The following is a 17,183-nucleotide window of genomic DNA, read 5'->3' on the forward strand; positions in this document are numbered from 1 at the left end:
ATTGCACACACGACAATCAATATAAACTCCAAGAAGCAAACAAAGAGGCGCCTGGTTGTCAACAAACATGCTATAAAATGAGCTATATATTTAAAATACTAAAATTTCTGGTAGAAATCAAACTGGCAATTTTGAGTGCCACATTTTAGAAATTATCGCAGTCACATGCAACTATTCCAAAATAAGCAGTAGATAATCGGTATAAAACAAAAGCAATTACGGTCATTTTCAAACTACACTAGGCTGCATGTCTAGCTGAAAAAAAAAAATCCAAATGACCTATATGCTCAACATGCCAGTTCTTGTTGCATAAATGAGATCAGAGCATATAATGCTGCATACTAGTGGCATACTGAGATGCTAGTATACAGATTCTTTTCAGTTGTTTATTTGGACTTACGAGTTGGTCAAAAAGTGAAAGTTCATCTTAATTTTTCAAGTGCCATTTTGTAGCAGATTTGGAGCAATTACTAACAAAAATCACACTTTGGAGCATTTCTCCTTTGGAGCAGTTTACAGCGATTGGAGCAGCACATCCATCACTGCGATAGGCAAGTCGCATGGCTTTGTGTGTGTATGTAATATTTAGAAAAGCATTCCAATTTACGTTTTTGTGCACTTTGGTTACTGGGCTGAGCAGGAAGCAGAACGCTCTCAATGATTATATATATATTTTTTAACAATCTTTCTGGTCATGTGAAATACTAACTACTGCTTAATCTAACACTTTTCTGAATGCTCTAGACATTCAGTTTTTCAGTGAAATTACCACTTGTGGAGGTAATTTTTACGGCTAATGCAATTGAAGATAATGCAAAGATTGTGCGACTTGCTATACAGAATTTCCAAGATTTATTTCTTTCTCCAATGTTTTTTAAACCTTGGCTGTAAGTTCATAGGAACAATCCGTATAACACACACACACATACACAATGGCCCCAATGAGGTTCCTGTGCACCTGAGGGCAGAAGAGATCTGCAGGATCAGATGCCTGAATATTTTACATCTTTTCAGAACTTTTTGCCGCTTGTTTCTCATTGGACACCAAGTATCAAGTTCTAGCTTGGCACAAGATGCACTTTCGCATATAAATAGCTTACCATTTTTTCCAATTCTATAGAGAAGATGTCTTGCTTAATTGGACTGTGTACTTGATGTAACTACTGTTTCAACGCATTCAAAGGTACGTAGGCACAAGAGATGACTTAAGAATGTACCGTGATCGATGTACAAACAGTGGAAAGACTTGGCCCATAAGCAGAGATTCAATGACCGACAGCCGCACATCCCGATTCAAGTATTGCTAGACTTTCTGGCCACAAGTTCACCCAGTGAAAAGATTATTCACGCCACTACAATGCAACACCTCAATAGAGTGTTAAACTTCTCAACTAGTACAAATCAAGAAAATTTAAACGATGCATAACAACATGCAACGCATGTAACCAAGCTGGATAGGTTAAAATAGTGTAACTTATTGGGCAGAGAAATAACCCTGTCTGTACACTTCATAACTTCCATTAGTTACACAAATACATGTTCAAAACTCAATAATATAATCTATATGGTATTTCTTTAGCAGAAAGTACATTTCACGCAATCCTTTTATTACAAGTATCCATATGCACCACATTCGCATGTGCTTTGCATCGCCCAACACTTTCTTCCATGTAGCTCCACAGCAATGGCCAGGCTTTACCAGAAAGCTTTCCGCTTTTTCAGAGGGCGAACCAATAGAAGCTGTGCTTTGAAACAATAAGATTATAGGTTGACGAGAGTAAGAGATGGATATACTCTCTTTTTTCTTTCCAGATGCAGCTGTGTCCTTAAAAACCAGCAAATTTATTAAAACCAGTTGCACTAATGGCTGGTTAACACATTTTGCCAACACTTGGCAGCAAAACTAGTCTACTTTGGTGCGATGAATGCTGAGCAGAACGACTTCTCTGTTGTCACATATGTCCATATGTGGCCCAAAAGGTCACACACACTACATGCATGAACACCTCAAATACTACTAGAGCAAAATGTAAAAGCAAAAAAGGTAGGCCAATGTATCAAAATAAAAAGGCAAGAAATGACTATTTTCACAAGTTTGCACGAGTCAACTTCCAGAAAACACATTTAATGACACACTTTCCAGAACTGTTTCTTTCAACAGATTTTGTGTGTAATGAAAAGTAACTATGGGAATGTAAAATACAAGAGAACAAAAGTTACATAGGGTCTAACATACACCCAACCTTCGCACCTAGCCATGATGAGTAGCCTTTAAAATTACAAATTTAACAGAACCCAGCTGTTGTCAAACAATACTGAACCACTCGCTTTGCAGTTAGTTGTATCACAGTGTAGGCATAGAATACATTAAAGCACAAACCCTGCGCTAAAAGAAGACAAAAATAAACTAGAAAGCACAGCCTCATGCTCTCCTACAGGTAACCTTTAAGGGTAATGAATTTCAAATTAAAACCACAACACAGAAGTGCCACAATGGTTCTGGGGGTGCATAAAAGCTTATCCAGGAACAAAAAAAAAAAGCGCATTCTTCTACATTCTGGCTCGAGGAAGTGGTGGAGTCCGCTCTGCAAAACAATAACAAAAATATTGCTGTTCTATCCGTACACACTAGTAAAATATTTAGGTGAACAACCATGTCATTAGTAAACACATAGCGCAGAGCAAAAACACTGGATGAACAGATCACCATAAAAATCCAAATATTGGTACAAATTCACTTGTCATGTGGCTACTAAGAATTAATAATAGATTTACAATAACACTATAAATATAAAATAAATACCAAATAAATACCAATAAATACCAACAAATAAATAACAATAAAATGAAATGAAGACGAAGAAATGGACATGGGCAGGGCATGTTGCGCGCAGGTAGGATAACCGCTGGTCATTAAGGAAAACTGACTGGATTCCAAGAGAAAGCTAGCAGGTGAAGGGGAAACAGCAAGTTAGGTGGGCAGATGAGATTAGGAAGTTTGCGGGTATAAAGTGGCAGCACCAAGCACAGGACTGAGTTGACTGGCAGAACATGGGAGAGGCCTTTGCCCTGCAGTGGACGTAGTCGGGCTGATGATAATGAACAATAATACTAAAGCTACTAAAAGAAAAAAAACAAGTGCCAACCATTTTGTTGTTTTCATAGTTATAAAAACAACAACAGACACTTGGAACACCATGCATGTTCACTTATGTTTCACTGCTACCTCTGCATAAAGCAAGCAACTCTTGGCTTCACCTTAGTACTGGAATTAAAAACAAATTTGTGCAAGTGAACAGGAGCATGGTGGCACTGAATTGTTCAATGTGACCCACTCATCTGATGACAGTGTTGCATGTGCCTAGTCCTACAAAACAAAGGCCCTGAACATCACTGATGATGAGCTGCAAGATGTCCAAAAAGACTAGCAGCTGTTCCCTGACAAAGTACTGAACGTTCACAGCTCATTTTCACCCGATGACAAATGAGTGAACAAAGAGAAGAGAGAGAAACCCGCAAGGCGTTTCGAACATGAACTTGTATTTAGAATTTTGTCAGACACAAGATTTGCTGGAAATATTGTCTGTTACAAGTGACAGTTTGTCATACTACAACTGTAGAATTTCGGTGATATGAACCCAGCTAATACGAGTATTGGTCTGATAGAATTAATAAAATTCCCTGCCCAAATTTCATTTCGTCCAATAAGCAAAAATTCAGATGATCCTAACACTTTTCAGCATCGCGATGGGACACATGAACTCCAGAACCGAAACATTCGAACAATGGCTGAAAGAATTGTGCTCCAGAAGCTTGGGGAGTGAGCACACGACCAGTGCACCAAGAGTCAAAACTGGTAATCATTTGCCATAACAGCTGCTGGCGAAATGATCATTGCTACTAACGTAATCATGTATGGTGACAAAGAACCCCAGAAATACATGCGCATCCAATGCTCAGCAAGTTACAGCAATGCTGCTTGCCACAACCACTGAAGACGAAAGCGCAGCAGTGCGATTATTGGCAGCAACGATGTAGTTCCACAGGCCAGTGCACATGAATTGAAAATGGAACTACCGATTTGCTGCAACCGTTGTGCGTCAAACTGTGGTCACTATTAATGCAATCATTGATAGTGACCATGCAGCTCAGGGACACAGCGAACACAGTGGTAAATTAGAGGAGAGTCATAAAAAGGCACAAAGTGCGTCGGCATTCCTGTCCACTTATGACTATGATGAAGAGAACTTCACCACTTTGTTTAGCTTTGAGACACGCATTGACAACAGGCAAGTAGCCAGAAATTTCGGGGGAGGGTGGGGACACCAACTTGGGAGGGTCATCCCTTTAATATGGCCATTTTTCACTCTCTGTGCCATGGAGAAAAAAAACATATGGGGAGTGGGGGGGGAGGGGCCGTGCCTGGAGGGCCACCCTTTGGCTACGCCCCTGGTTGATGGCAGCAGACTCCACCGTCCCTTACACTGGTTCATTCACACGCGTTTCAGAAAGGCATACACAAGTTCTTTTTTAATGAATATAAATCTTATAAAAGCATATACCGTGGTTTGAAAGCTAATTTTGCTAGTTTTTGGCGATAAAAAATTTTTAGACATACGAATATTTTTAATTCCACTTGACATTCACATCACCAAGATTGCCCGTTAACAGTAGAATACGTAGCTGGAATTGTATCCCTTTCAGCGGCAGTGGCTACATTTGTATATGCAACTTGTTTGTGGTAATTTAAACTTGTGGCCTAAACAGAGCATGATACAATGATCATTAGATTAAATGAACTTTCTTCATAGTTAATAGGTCTTGACTTAACCTCAATGTGCTGCGCAGAAGTGCAACCAATCACTTTGGCAAAGGCACTATGATGTTTGACAATGCGTTCAGAAAGCCACATTACAGAACCAATGTTAAAAGTATACCCCTTTTTTTTGCTTTGAATGAATACAACGAAACAAATCATTGCACACACGTTTGGAGCCAATGATTTAATTCTTTTCATATCAAAATAGAACATGACTTACAGCAGAATTATTAAATATTAAATTACTTGCTTATTAAAATGAATTACTTAAACTCACACAGCCATAGAAAGAATGCATTGTTTCATTTTCTTTTTTGAAATGTAATATTTAGTACCTTGAAATACATAGTACCATGTGAATCGGACACATTTAATTGGCCATGCATGATACTTCACGCCTGAAGGGGATATAGGCAAGCTAAAGCTAAGTGAGAAGAATTGTCTGCGATATCCAAAAACCTGTCTGCCGCTCTTTTATATTAGGTATGTACAGCAGCAGCAAAAAAGATTACCACAGCAGCAGCAAAAAAGATTACCACAAGTGACCAATGACCCCCGCTCTCTTCCCTCGTGGGCGAGCCTGTGGGTAGAAGCTAGAGTTTTATTCATGTCATACTTCTCCTTAATCCCTAAGATGCCAAAATGTCCAAGTAAACCAGCTTAAGTGCATGATAATATATTAGTAAAACTTCCATTTGTCTTCAACTTTATTTTTGTGTTAAATATTTTACTTCTTCAAGGGGAGACACCCCACTTAAACAAAAGTTTATTTATGGGAGAATTTTGATGAAACTTTCATCCCTTATGTATTTTGACATGCTGATTTCAAATATGCAATTACTTTTTTTGGCAAACAAGTACTTTTCAAAATATTAAGACATTCATGTTTTTTGCATTGAAGAATTTGTAGGAGAGTTTTCTCTTAAATGCTGGTAGTAATAAAAGACAGTGGCATATGAAAATGATGGTATATAGTCGGAGCTTGCAGTGCCACAAGAGTGAATGCTCTAGAGTGATTTGGGTCAAAGTTACAGCATGTCAAACTTTTGTAAGCAAGATGCTTTAGTAACAACCCAGAAAAAATTATTACTTTTTGAAAACATCTCTAATGTTATTAAATCAAATTTTATGCCTACTACACTCTCAATTTTTCCACTTTTCTAACAAAACAAGAATCACTGCGATAGTATAAGTACCACTAGAGATATCGTCACTCCAAAACTACACTATGATCAAAAACAGAGTTTTGAGAAAACAAGAAACAACATTTGAGGACAAGTTAAAAATATTTATGGAAATCTCTTGAACACTACACTGATCAAGGGTGATATAGAGGTTCAATCAGGCAAGAATGAATATTTAATAACAATCTTGAATTTTTATTCAACTTATTCAACAAAATTCAACTGTGAAACCCAATAATGTAAAATCTTGTTAATTTGACCCTTGTTAATTCAGAATTATGGTTAATTCGGCCACGGCGTCTGGCCCCATCCAAAATGTACATTGCTCCATGACTGAAAACTCATTAACTCTCATTAAGGATAGGCGGTCTAGACTATCAGCATGCCTTTCTACGTACGAGCTATGCAACATTTTTAACGCTGATGAGACAGTGCTGTTCTATAACGCTCTGCCTCACAAGACAATCGCGTTTAAGGGGGACCCGTGCGTCGGTGAAAAAGTAAAGAGCGCGTGACAGTTATTCTGGCTGCTAACATGACAGACACAGAGCGGCTGCCGCTGCTTGTGATCGGGAAAGCTGCGAAGCCAAGATATTTAGGAATATTAAGCAGCTGCCTGTCAACTACCAGTTCAACAGAAAGGTTTATAAGGCTGCCGAACTCTTTCAAGCCTGGCTGCATCAGCTCGACCACCGCGTTGCGGCCAAGGCTCGGGAGGTGTTGTTTGTACTAGACAACTGTAGTGCACACAAGAAGGTGTCCGGGCTCGAGAACATTGAACTGCTATTCATGCCTCCGAACACAACGGCTTCTCTGCAGCCGATGGACCAGGGAATCGTACAATTCGTGAAAAGCCGCTATCGACGGCAGGTACTCGAGCGGATGTTGCTCTGCATGGAGTCATGCAAGCAGTACGAAGTAAGCCTGCTAAGCGCAATCCACATGCTGACATACGTGTGGAACAACACACCACCTGCAGTAGTCGCAAACTGCTTTGGGCATAGCGGCTTCGTGCACGATGCTGCTAATCCGGGTGTAGTGGCCGATGAGAAAACCGACGAAGAGCAAGACGGCCGCTATGTGAGCATCATGCCAGCTGATGTGCCCCTTGGCAACTACTTCGCAACTGACAGCGATGTTGCCATGGCCGGCACAATGACCTACAGTGATGGCGTCGCCGAAGTCTTGGACAGTGAAGGCGAATCGGCTGTCGAGGACGTAAGTGATGCTGACGAGCGTCCACGCCACACAATGACTGAGGCTGCGCATGCGTAGGCTGTTTTGGAGGACATATGCATGCTTTCCTCGCTCGGACAGTGTGCGCGGACTAAGCCACCTGCAGGAACTACGCAAAATTGCGACTTCGTCGTACATTGCATCCGTGAAGCAAACCGCGAACACAGATTTTTTAAGAAATAAAAGTCTGACGGTGTAGAAGACATTTTTCAAGTGTTTTGTTTGTACTCCCCATAATTCGTATCCTCTGTTGATTCAGACATTCTCTCCGGTCCCATGAAGTACGAATTAACGTGGTTTTACTGTAATAACTTCAAAAAAATTATTTTTGTAAATTTTCTTTAATAATATGTAACTATGTACTAGTCCTACTGCACTTGTCGATTCACTACCTTTCATACAAAAAAGAATTATTGAAACTGGTTCAGTAGAACCAGATATAGTGTAGCTCCAATATGACACCATCAGACACCTCTTTGGGGAGCCAGGTATAAAAAAGATTGCCGTTTTATTGGGCAGCCCCAGCCGTGACAGTCCCATAATCGTGAAAATATGGTTCATGAATGTCTGGCCGTTCTCACTACAGAGCATTGCACGTGTGGATAAAAGGTTTGTCTCAAATGTATTGCACAACTTTTCATCATCGACTCTGTGCGAGTTCTATGCCGTCGTCTCTTCGCCACAACAGTTGCACTTCACTATCAGTTTCTTAGTGAGGCCGTGGTCGCAGTCACCCATGACTAGCTTCGCGTACTCGCCACATATTTTGCACCACACTTTGCACCATACGGAATCAGCGAGCAGCTCATTCAAGATCTCATCAAATACGAAGCTGCAGTCTCTGCGGCGGAGGCCGATATGACGCGTCGCTTGCATCGGTGAAAACCGCAGTCTTTTGCGCTGTCGGCGATGTCGACTCAACTCGTTCAGGCATGACCTGCTCACAAGCACTCACTTGGGCTATGTCGGTGCTCATGACAGCTTTAGTGTGAACTCGCACAAGGGTAAAGTCGGCGGGAAAAATGCCATCGTTCTCGGGCGGATCACTGTCAGTTGCATTGTCACAAGTCGCTTGCTTATCACCTGTGGAGCCGGACAACGGCATGCCCTTATCTTGCGGACTGCTATTACCTGCGCCGACAATGCCTGATGCCTTGGCACCGTGAGTCACTTGCTCACCAGTTCCAGAGCGGCGCGATACTGTGCATTTGTGGAGCTGACCGCAATCACCTCCATTGTTGTTATCGGATGCCGAAGGAACGAGGCTCCCTTGCCGATTGCTTGCAGAAACCAGTGATGTAGTGCCGCTAGCCCGTCTTTTTCATTTTGGCTATCCTTCGGCCAATCTGACACACCGAGTAGAACTTTCTCGGTCTTCCAAGCACGTTCATCGTAGGATCGTAACCTAAACCAAAATGGCACCTCAACTCACCAGGTTTTCAAATACAGCGCTATAAGCCAATCAGACAACGCCATTTTAGCCACGTGATCGGAAGTAGCCAATGACTTTTTACGCCTACTTTCTTTTACCTTTTTATTTGAGAGTGGCAAGCTCAGCATTACCAGACCGAGCGATAAAAAAAGAAACAATGCAAGAGCTTTTCAACGATATCAAAATGGCCGCTTTGAGGCGCGCTGTTCAAGTGTTACAGCCAGCCGAAATAAGCGCGATTTGTCCATAATTCAAAGGGCTGGGGGCGTGCTAACGCATCTTTGATTGACTGTTACGACGCTAATACGTAGAATTTGTAACCGAAAACTTGCACAAAGGAGCGCGATGGTAGAAAGAGTACCAAAATGACACTTTTGAAAGTTCGATTTTCGGGCGAATTTTCTTGTCCCAAGAGACATGTCTCCCCTTAAATTTTGATTAGTTTGCAATGTAAAACCTGCTATATTTTTGTAAATAAAAAATAAAGCATACCACAAAGCACTACGAATTAAGCCGTAGGTTCTTTCCACTGCCACATGAAAAGCTGTCTAGGCCACAGGCAATCTCCCTTCGCAAGCTGCAGAGGGGAACATATCCCAGCCTCGTAACCTATAGCCATTACTTTGACATTTCAGAACTTTGCTCAGACTACCACAATCGCAGTGATCTTAGCCACAAGCTCTGAAGGTGCCCCCCCTCCCCCCCCCCCCTTACAAGGAAGATGTCAAGAATTCTTGGAAAATGCCTTTCATTTCATGCTTAAGAGCCTGGTCCTCATACAATAACTCAAGGCTTTCCAGAAGGCCCACGATGTGGCGGTGAGGCTAGGCCTCCCCTTCCCTAGTGAGAGCAGCTCGTGATCCTCCCCCTATAAAACAGGGATGAAATCCTTCAGGAGCCCAATGAAGTTTTTATCCATCCTTCCATCCATCCATCACAATAGACCAAAAATATTCCTCTGTTTTTTTTTCAAACTACGGATCTTTGAAAGAGGTCCATCCTCGATGTCCAAGCATCTGTTTATCCCGGATGAAATAAAGATAGAAACTGCATTTGTACTCGATAAAGTGTAAAAAAAAAAGGAAAATGAGAAAACGCAACACAACTCTAGAATTCCCATATATTACACGAAGCCAGTACCTTCAATTTTTGAGTTTGACGAACACCGCATGCCAATAACTAGAATCTTTAGGTGTTTCACTATTATATACCGTAATTACTCGAATCTAGCGCGCACCTTTTTTTCCGGTTAAGCGAGTTCATAAATTGCATGCGCGTTAGAATCGAGTACGAAAAAAAAAAAATCTGAATACGGTCATTCTATTGCCATCGGCATATCCGAAATGGCCACCCCCTACGTGCGTCAGCATGGCGCGTCGGCCATTTCTGCCTATATGTTTCCCATGTGTGACACTTCGTACGAGTGCTGAGGAGTTCGTCATCTTGTAGTGCATTAGCGTCGACGGCATGGAAGGACCACTCCAAAAACTCGAGTGCAGCATGATGCCGCTTTTAAAAGAAGTCATCGCGTGTGTAGAAACGGACAGAAATGGGCTGCATCGCGGCCGTTGGGAGTTCCCAAAACTTGCGTGTGGGAATGGCGGAAACAAAAGCAGAAGATTGTCGACAGCAAAGCTTCACGCAAAGGCTTCAGGGGACCACAGCAGGGTCGGTTTCCACAAATTGAAGAGCTGCTCGGCGAGTATGTGCTTGAGCAAAGAGCGGCACAGCGGCCCGTGACAACAGAACTGCTCCAAGTGCGGGCTATGCAGTTAGCCTTAGAATAGAAAAAGCGCTAATGCGGAGCCAGTTTAAAGCGAGCAGGTGCTGGCTAACTAAATTTATGAAGAGAAAAAGCTTTTCCCTCCGAAGGCGAACGGGCATATGCGAAAAGTTTCGAGAGGAGTACGATGAAAAGCTTCACAGTTTTCAGAGGTTCGTCCTAAACTTGCGGCACAACAACGGCTATCTGCTTGGGCAAATCGGGAATGCCGATCAGACGCCTCTTTACTTCGACATGCCTGTACCACAACTGTCGAGAAGAAGGGGGCGAGGCAAGTTCGCGTGCTGACATCGGTCCACGGTAAAACTACAGTGACGCAATGCTCTGTTACACGTCAGATGGGCACAAGCTTCTCCCGTACCTCATAATTAAATGGAAGACGCTCCCGAAAGGAGTCGTCTTTTCGAGTGGTGTGATCGTGCGGGCCAACGAGAAAAATGGGTGCGCGTTGCAATCGATGTCTTTTTTTTTTTCCGTCGTCGAAACCGGGTGCACGTTACAATCGATGGCGCGATAGAATCGAGTAAATACGGTATTACCTTTGGGAGAAATTCTGCAGGATCATAACTTTCGCTTTTGAAAAGTTTTCCCACAGGATTGCACATTTAGATAGGAAGAAAAAAAGAGGAAGGGGGGTCCATCTCAGACAAAGTTGGAAGATTCCTTTTAACATCATCATGAAATAAATGAGTTTGCCGTGTACGAGAAAGTGCACCTGACTTGAAGCAAAAATAACGATCTTTAAATATAAATGAGTGAAATGACTGCTTTTTTGAAGATATAATACTAGCAAATTTGTAATTATACAATATTGCCACCCATATCCACCTTCTCGCTAGCTGCTTTGAGGGAACACCAGGACAATGCTTTCTGGAGGGAGAGCAATACCAGAGTCCTTTAATACAGTTCTGGTCACGAAACTTCTCCGTCACTCTATGGGAGAGCTTGATATGCTGCCAAGAGCGGCCGCTACGCGGCGAAAGCTGGGACAGGGGGGCCATCGCTCCGTTGCGTCCGGCCATTGCCCGGCAGAACGCATTGGCAGCGGCGGCAGCTCGAAGGCGTTGTGTAAAAGCAGCTCGCGGTATTCCTTCGAACAAAGTTTCTGCATTAGCGTCACGAGAACTTCAAGGGCGAGTGCTCCGTCGACGACATGTTTCCCCAGTAGCGCCGAACTTCGGGAGAAATGGATGAGATCTATACCACGGGTGGAAGCTGGCGGTTTCAACTTCGACAGCAAGAACGTTCGGGTTTTCGAAAAGCATTTTGATGCTCCTGCCGTTATAAGAACCGATGAATACATCATGAATGGGGTGGTCGTGTTGCTTCAGCGAGAGACCGAGGCTTCGCACTGATGCCGTTCCGAGGATCCAGGTGACGTAGGACAGAAAGAAGCACGTGAGGGGACAGAAAGCAGAAAACTTGACTAAATCCCACCCCCCTCCCCTTACAAGGTACTGAGTGTGTAACATTACTGAACACGGCCATAATAGCTTCTAGTGCTTCTCTTCTCCCAGGTGTTTTCTGTGTATTTTGTGTAAATAAAACATGTTTTCGAACTTGTTCCTCATTAAATGCACCTGATGGGAAGCTTACATTTATAGGTACACACCTAAATACTAGGCGCCGTATCATTAGTACCAAATTTCAGATTCACTACATGCTTTAAATCGTAACCCTGTCCTCCCTTCCCCAAGCATAAAAAAGTATGGTATGGTACCTAGACAGTGTGGCCTTGGCCGGACTAGAGGGGCGAGGGGTGCACTGCCTGGTGGAAGTGCGCGCGTGCCGCCACTGTAGTCCGGCCGTGGTGTGGCAAAGGTCGGTGAGCAGCTAGCACTGGCATTGAAAGGAACTTTCAGACTAGGCTGCTGTACTTCCCTTCCCGAAAAAATCGTGGGTTATCGGCTGGTAATTAATGCTGCTCTAAGCAGTAAATATAAGGAAACGTCAAGAGATGGGTGTCTTGACTAAATTGCGTGTGAAAAAGGGATCACTCGGATGTTAGGCAAGTTAAACTCCTGCCTATTGAAGAAGCACCCTTAGTGCTGAAGCGAGCGGTCGCAAAAGCGCTGAGCTGCTATAATCGGGACATTGAAAGTACCCGCGTCAAGAAAGCGATCGACGCTCACAAACGTGTGTCCAGAACAAGATCGCATTTGGATGCAGACTCAATTGAAAAGTCCAGAATAAAAAATCTAGCTCAACCATTCTCTTCGATTACTCGGGTAGCAGCGCGCGAGAGACGAGCCGGATATAAACTAATGTGATTGCCCCTGTTTTACCTAGTTGTGTTTCATTCTGTTCACCTTCCCCCCCCCCCCCCCCCCCCCATATCTGTGGCACTGCCAAAATAGAAAGCTTTACTACTGCATAAACAGAATCGCCCTTTGGGCAGGCGCGAACACGTTGTCGAGCAGATCCAGCAGTAGCTGCTTACATCGGGAGCACGGAGCATGAGCATCGTTTTTAAACCCTGGCGAGCAACGATGTACCGCTTCGAGACATCGAAAGTACGCATGTAATTGGGCTATGAGGTAATTCTTAACACAATGCGTTATCGCGTGATGTTAAAACACTTTAAGCGCGCTGCTATTTATAAGGTTGGTCCGCACTCCCAAGCAAACCACGTGTGCATTCTTAAGTAAACAGCTTTCATTCGTCGTCGACACTGGATCACGTTTATACTGATTTAATGGCATTGCCGTGTTCAGTGACGTTTAATAAACGGTAACAGGAAGAACAGCACACACATAATCACGTCGAAACGTCAACAATAGTGCGCATATAATCCCAGCACTGGCGGCGGCTTGTGGCCCCCTTACGACTGGTGGCGCCGCTAGCAGGAGACTTTGTCCCTATATCAACCTTTGGGCGGAGTTTCGTGTACAGAAAGCATTGAAGGACTCTGCTAATACCAACCATATCCTGGTGAGAATGAAGACAATGACCAACTTGCTTAGCAGGTGAGCACTTCGCAACAAAAAATGTTTGGCGAGCTTGGCTCAGAAGTCCATTCCTCGAGTATGACGAAGCACTTGTTGTACTTGTGGCAATAAATACCTGTTCTGAGCGAACCACGACAATATTAATGACCATGCATGATCTTTACAACCACTAAAGCTTAACCTGCACCTCCAGGGCTGGTCAGAAAGAAAGCAAAAGTTAAGCCAGGTTACCATGCTACAGAAGACAATGCTCAACTCAACGATAGTTGTCGGGCAAAAGGAGGTCTCCATGCTGCAGCATATCAAGAAGTGCTCTGCTGATATTGCGTGAACTTCTACAAAACAGTGAAAACAGTCCCGAGCGTAGAGAGAGCGGAGAGGAAGGAAAGGAAATGTGCTGCCAAATTGCGATTCCCAGCATACACCCCAAGCATGTGAACAGGGATGAGTAGTGAGAGTACGAAAGCCAAAAACAGGAGTGCTCAAAACATTTCCACCAGCCACCAAGAACAGCAGTGCAGAAGTGACAAAAGAGAGCCCACCAGCAGTAGTAGCGCCGGCGCAAGCCTTTTTCAAGGCGCATCTCCCGTAGGGGGTGGGCCGCACATGTCGGCTGACACGCGGCAAAAGCCATCCGCACCTCGACCGTTGGGGTCAGCTGCCTGTATCAGGTCCCATGGGGCCTGGAACAGCCCTGATGGCAATGGCGTACAATGGGTAGAGTTGAAGTCCACCATGTGCTTGCGGGCCTGCGAGTGTGGCATAGTGTAGATAACAAAAGTGTGCAAAACCTGACAAAGAACAGTTCCACCACATAATATCTCAACAGGAGTACTTTGGCAGCATGTGCATGCAAAAAAAAAAAGAAAAAAAAATAGCTCAGTGGTTCATCTGACAAAAATACAATCTCTGAGAGGCATACCATTGTGGGGAACATTATAATAAATTTGCACAACCTGAATTTTTTCGCTATGCACCCAAATAAAAGCACTAAACAAGCATTTTGCATTTCACCCCCATTCAAATTCAGCCGCTGTAGCTGGGACCAAACTTGAAACAAGATCAGCAGAACACTGCTGAATGCAGGACTTGCCGTGATAACTTAGTGGGAATCGCATATATAAATGTTGAGCCACTTTGCTAGCATACAAACACACAAATAAAAGAAAAATTGATTTTAAACTGAAGCTACTAAAAACCGCATTGACTGGGGACAAAATCATGCTTGTCAGCATGATCATGACAGTACTGAGGCATGCACATAGCTGATGCTAGAGTCCAAACGAAACTGCTGAGCACCAGATCTGCTCTAGAAGAAACCTGGCTCACTCATGCACAATCATGGAGGGCAACTGGCAAGTTCATGTGCTCCAAGTAAAAAATGAAAACAGAATTGGAGGATGCTTTAGCTTCGCTTTCAGGAGCAGACCGTGATGTGTGATTGGGCATTGTGTACATTGCTTTTTGAACAGCTAGCCTGCTTAGGTTTTCAGTGCATGCCTCGACATTGCCTCAACTCAACTAGCCGTTTCAAGGTATCATCGAACGCCTACTGCAAGCACCGTTGTTAAGTGCCCACTATGCCATGATTATTCCTTTCGCGAATGAGTGAAGAGCCCTACTATGCATCCTCAGGGTAACACATGAACCTACGCAATCGTCAACTTAGATTATGGTTCTACTGCTGATCATATCTAAGAAATCATATCTGAAATATATCTAAGAGCTCTGTAATAGGTGGACATTTAAAAGACCCACTTGTTGCTCAATTCACAAGTTTTCATGCCTTGTGCGATTCTACCTTCCTGGCACACAATACCATATAATGCATTAAAGAGACTCCATTCACTACATGACAATCATATAAGTAGTGTCATATTCCAAAGCAGTTCCAACAAATATTGTGGCTCTGTGATAAAACGCCTGCTTGTCACGCGGACTGTCTAAATTAATTCTCTCAAAGCAAAAAAATTCTATTATTTATTTTATTTGCATTTTTTTCAATTTTTTGGTCACGGAAAAGATTTCGCTAATCAAATACACCAATGCTGATGCCGGAATTTCTGTGAAACGAGCTCTGGAACACTATCGCGTTATAGCAAGTTTGCCACTTTGCTGAAAATGTGGTCAACAAAACAATTGTGGATGACAATCATGCATTTCTGAAAGCCCTCGGCTGTTTCACTTGCCAATGATCACCATTTTTTCTTTTTTGTGTCACGCTTAGCTTGGCTTGCTTCGAGGATTGTCTAAATGAACGATTTTTTCTGAATTAACGAGCTTTTAAAGCTTTTAATATATAATCAGCAATTTTTTATATTAGGAATGAATATTAAGGGCTCACTTTTAGTGGGAAGAGGAGTCTCTTACGCTAAGTTAACTTGAAAAGGTAGACGGTAGTCGCACAAGTTCCTCTGTGACACTAGCTTATTTAATTCCTCAAATAACTTTTTGAACCCGTAATATTGAGGCACAACTATCAAATCCAAATATATAGTGAAGTTGAACTCCTGAGCAAGTACCTTGCGTTTAGCATATTGATGAAGCTGCACGTCCGAATTATGTAGCAACATGCTGCGACATCGCACTAATAAATAGCGAATAAATCAGTGTACAAAGGAAAAATTTCATGAATGCACATTTTCAATTTGACACTTAGCAAAGGTTTTTGTGCAGATGCTTAATTACTGCTTGGCTTCCATTCTGTAAATGCAGTATGTGGCTCGAGATGAATAATTTAAAACTTGTTTAGAAAAAGTTTGTTAACTAGTATTTAGGTGCCATGTCCCTGTACTGTATTGTGACCAAAAACAACACATATTTTCGAAGACTTCATATGCCAGCACGTTTTGCTTCATCAGCAGGAATTAACTTGTTCTAGCTTGCAATTGCACATAAATTCTGTGCTGCCATTTACCTAAAGTGCCACGAAGATTAACCCAGCTAGTCCGAGAGGTAATGCTAAAATATGAAAAGTATTACTAGTTGAGCTCGTCCTTGGAAGTTTTTGCCAGCTTTTAATCATAAATTTTATCGGAGATATGTATAAACAAAACTCATCTGAAAAAGCATGTAACTGCTAGAACTCTGAAGTAAACCAATGCCACAACCAATTGCACATTAAGATCAAGAAAGATTCTTAAAGTGAAGACATGGATTAACTTCCAATTATTACAATGGCAAATGCATAATCTCCTCCATGATGAACATGTGCTAGTCAATAACATGAAACATTCTCTATATCAACATTCAGAAAAAAACCGGAACAATACTCCCCTGGAAAATAACTTGTTTTGTGCAAGTGCTGCAGAACGTACTTTAGAAATGTGGCAGTTTAGGCTAGTTAGTATGACATGACGATAGTTATAGCGTGAGAACAGAACGACGACAAAGAGACAAGAAGTGTCCGTGTCCTTTTCTCTTTGTCGTTGTTTTGTTCTCGCGCTATAACTATCGTCATGCTACATAAAGTTTTCAATTTTCTTTTCATTTATTCATTTGTTGCTGTGTTACCAAAAATATCTATCCGCAATTATCAAAAAACAGTGTACCTATACACTTATATTTATAGTTAGAACTTATTCAGTTCATTGCTCTTTATAATGCTGCGCTTAACTAGTAGTCCATTTCTAATTGTCCAATTCATGTACTACTGCATCAAATAAAAACTGAACAGTGGCAAGCCTTTGTGAAGGTACAGTGCGCGCCATTCAGTTATTTCCATGCACAGGCACGCATATATGCCCAGAGCTGCTGAATAGGATGCGAGTGTCTGTCAATC

General features: G+C 42.5%; 1 protein-coding gene across 3 annotated transcripts in view; it reads right to left on the reverse strand.

Annotated features, from left to right (window-relative positions):
- Window positions 1-2,104: 2,104 nt before the first annotated feature.
- Window positions 2,105-17,183, reverse strand: part of LOC119186533 (phosphatidylserine lipase ABHD16A) — a 98,114-nt gene continuing 83,035 nt past the window's right edge. For 2 of the 3 annotated variants that reach the window (XM_075879604.1, XM_075879603.1), the window contains exons 20-21: window positions 13,945-14,151; window positions 2,105-2,585 (exon numbers count right to left, since the gene is read on the reverse strand). In XM_075879604.1, the coding sequence (XP_075735719.1) occupies window positions 13,975-14,151 (177 nt within the window). In that variant the 3' untranslated portion in view covers window positions 2,105-2,585; window positions 13,945-13,974. The remainder of the gene's footprint in view (window positions 2,586-13,944; window positions 14,152-17,183) is intronic. The other variant, XM_075879605.1, reaches the window with a different exon arrangement.

The sequence above is a fragment of the Rhipicephalus microplus genome, chromosome X, assembly GCF_043290135.1.
Source record: "Rhipicephalus microplus isolate Deutch F79 chromosome X, USDA_Rmic, whole genome shotgun sequence".
NCBI classification, from domain to species: Eukaryota; Metazoa; Arthropoda; class Arachnida; order Ixodida; family Ixodidae; genus Rhipicephalus; species Rhipicephalus microplus.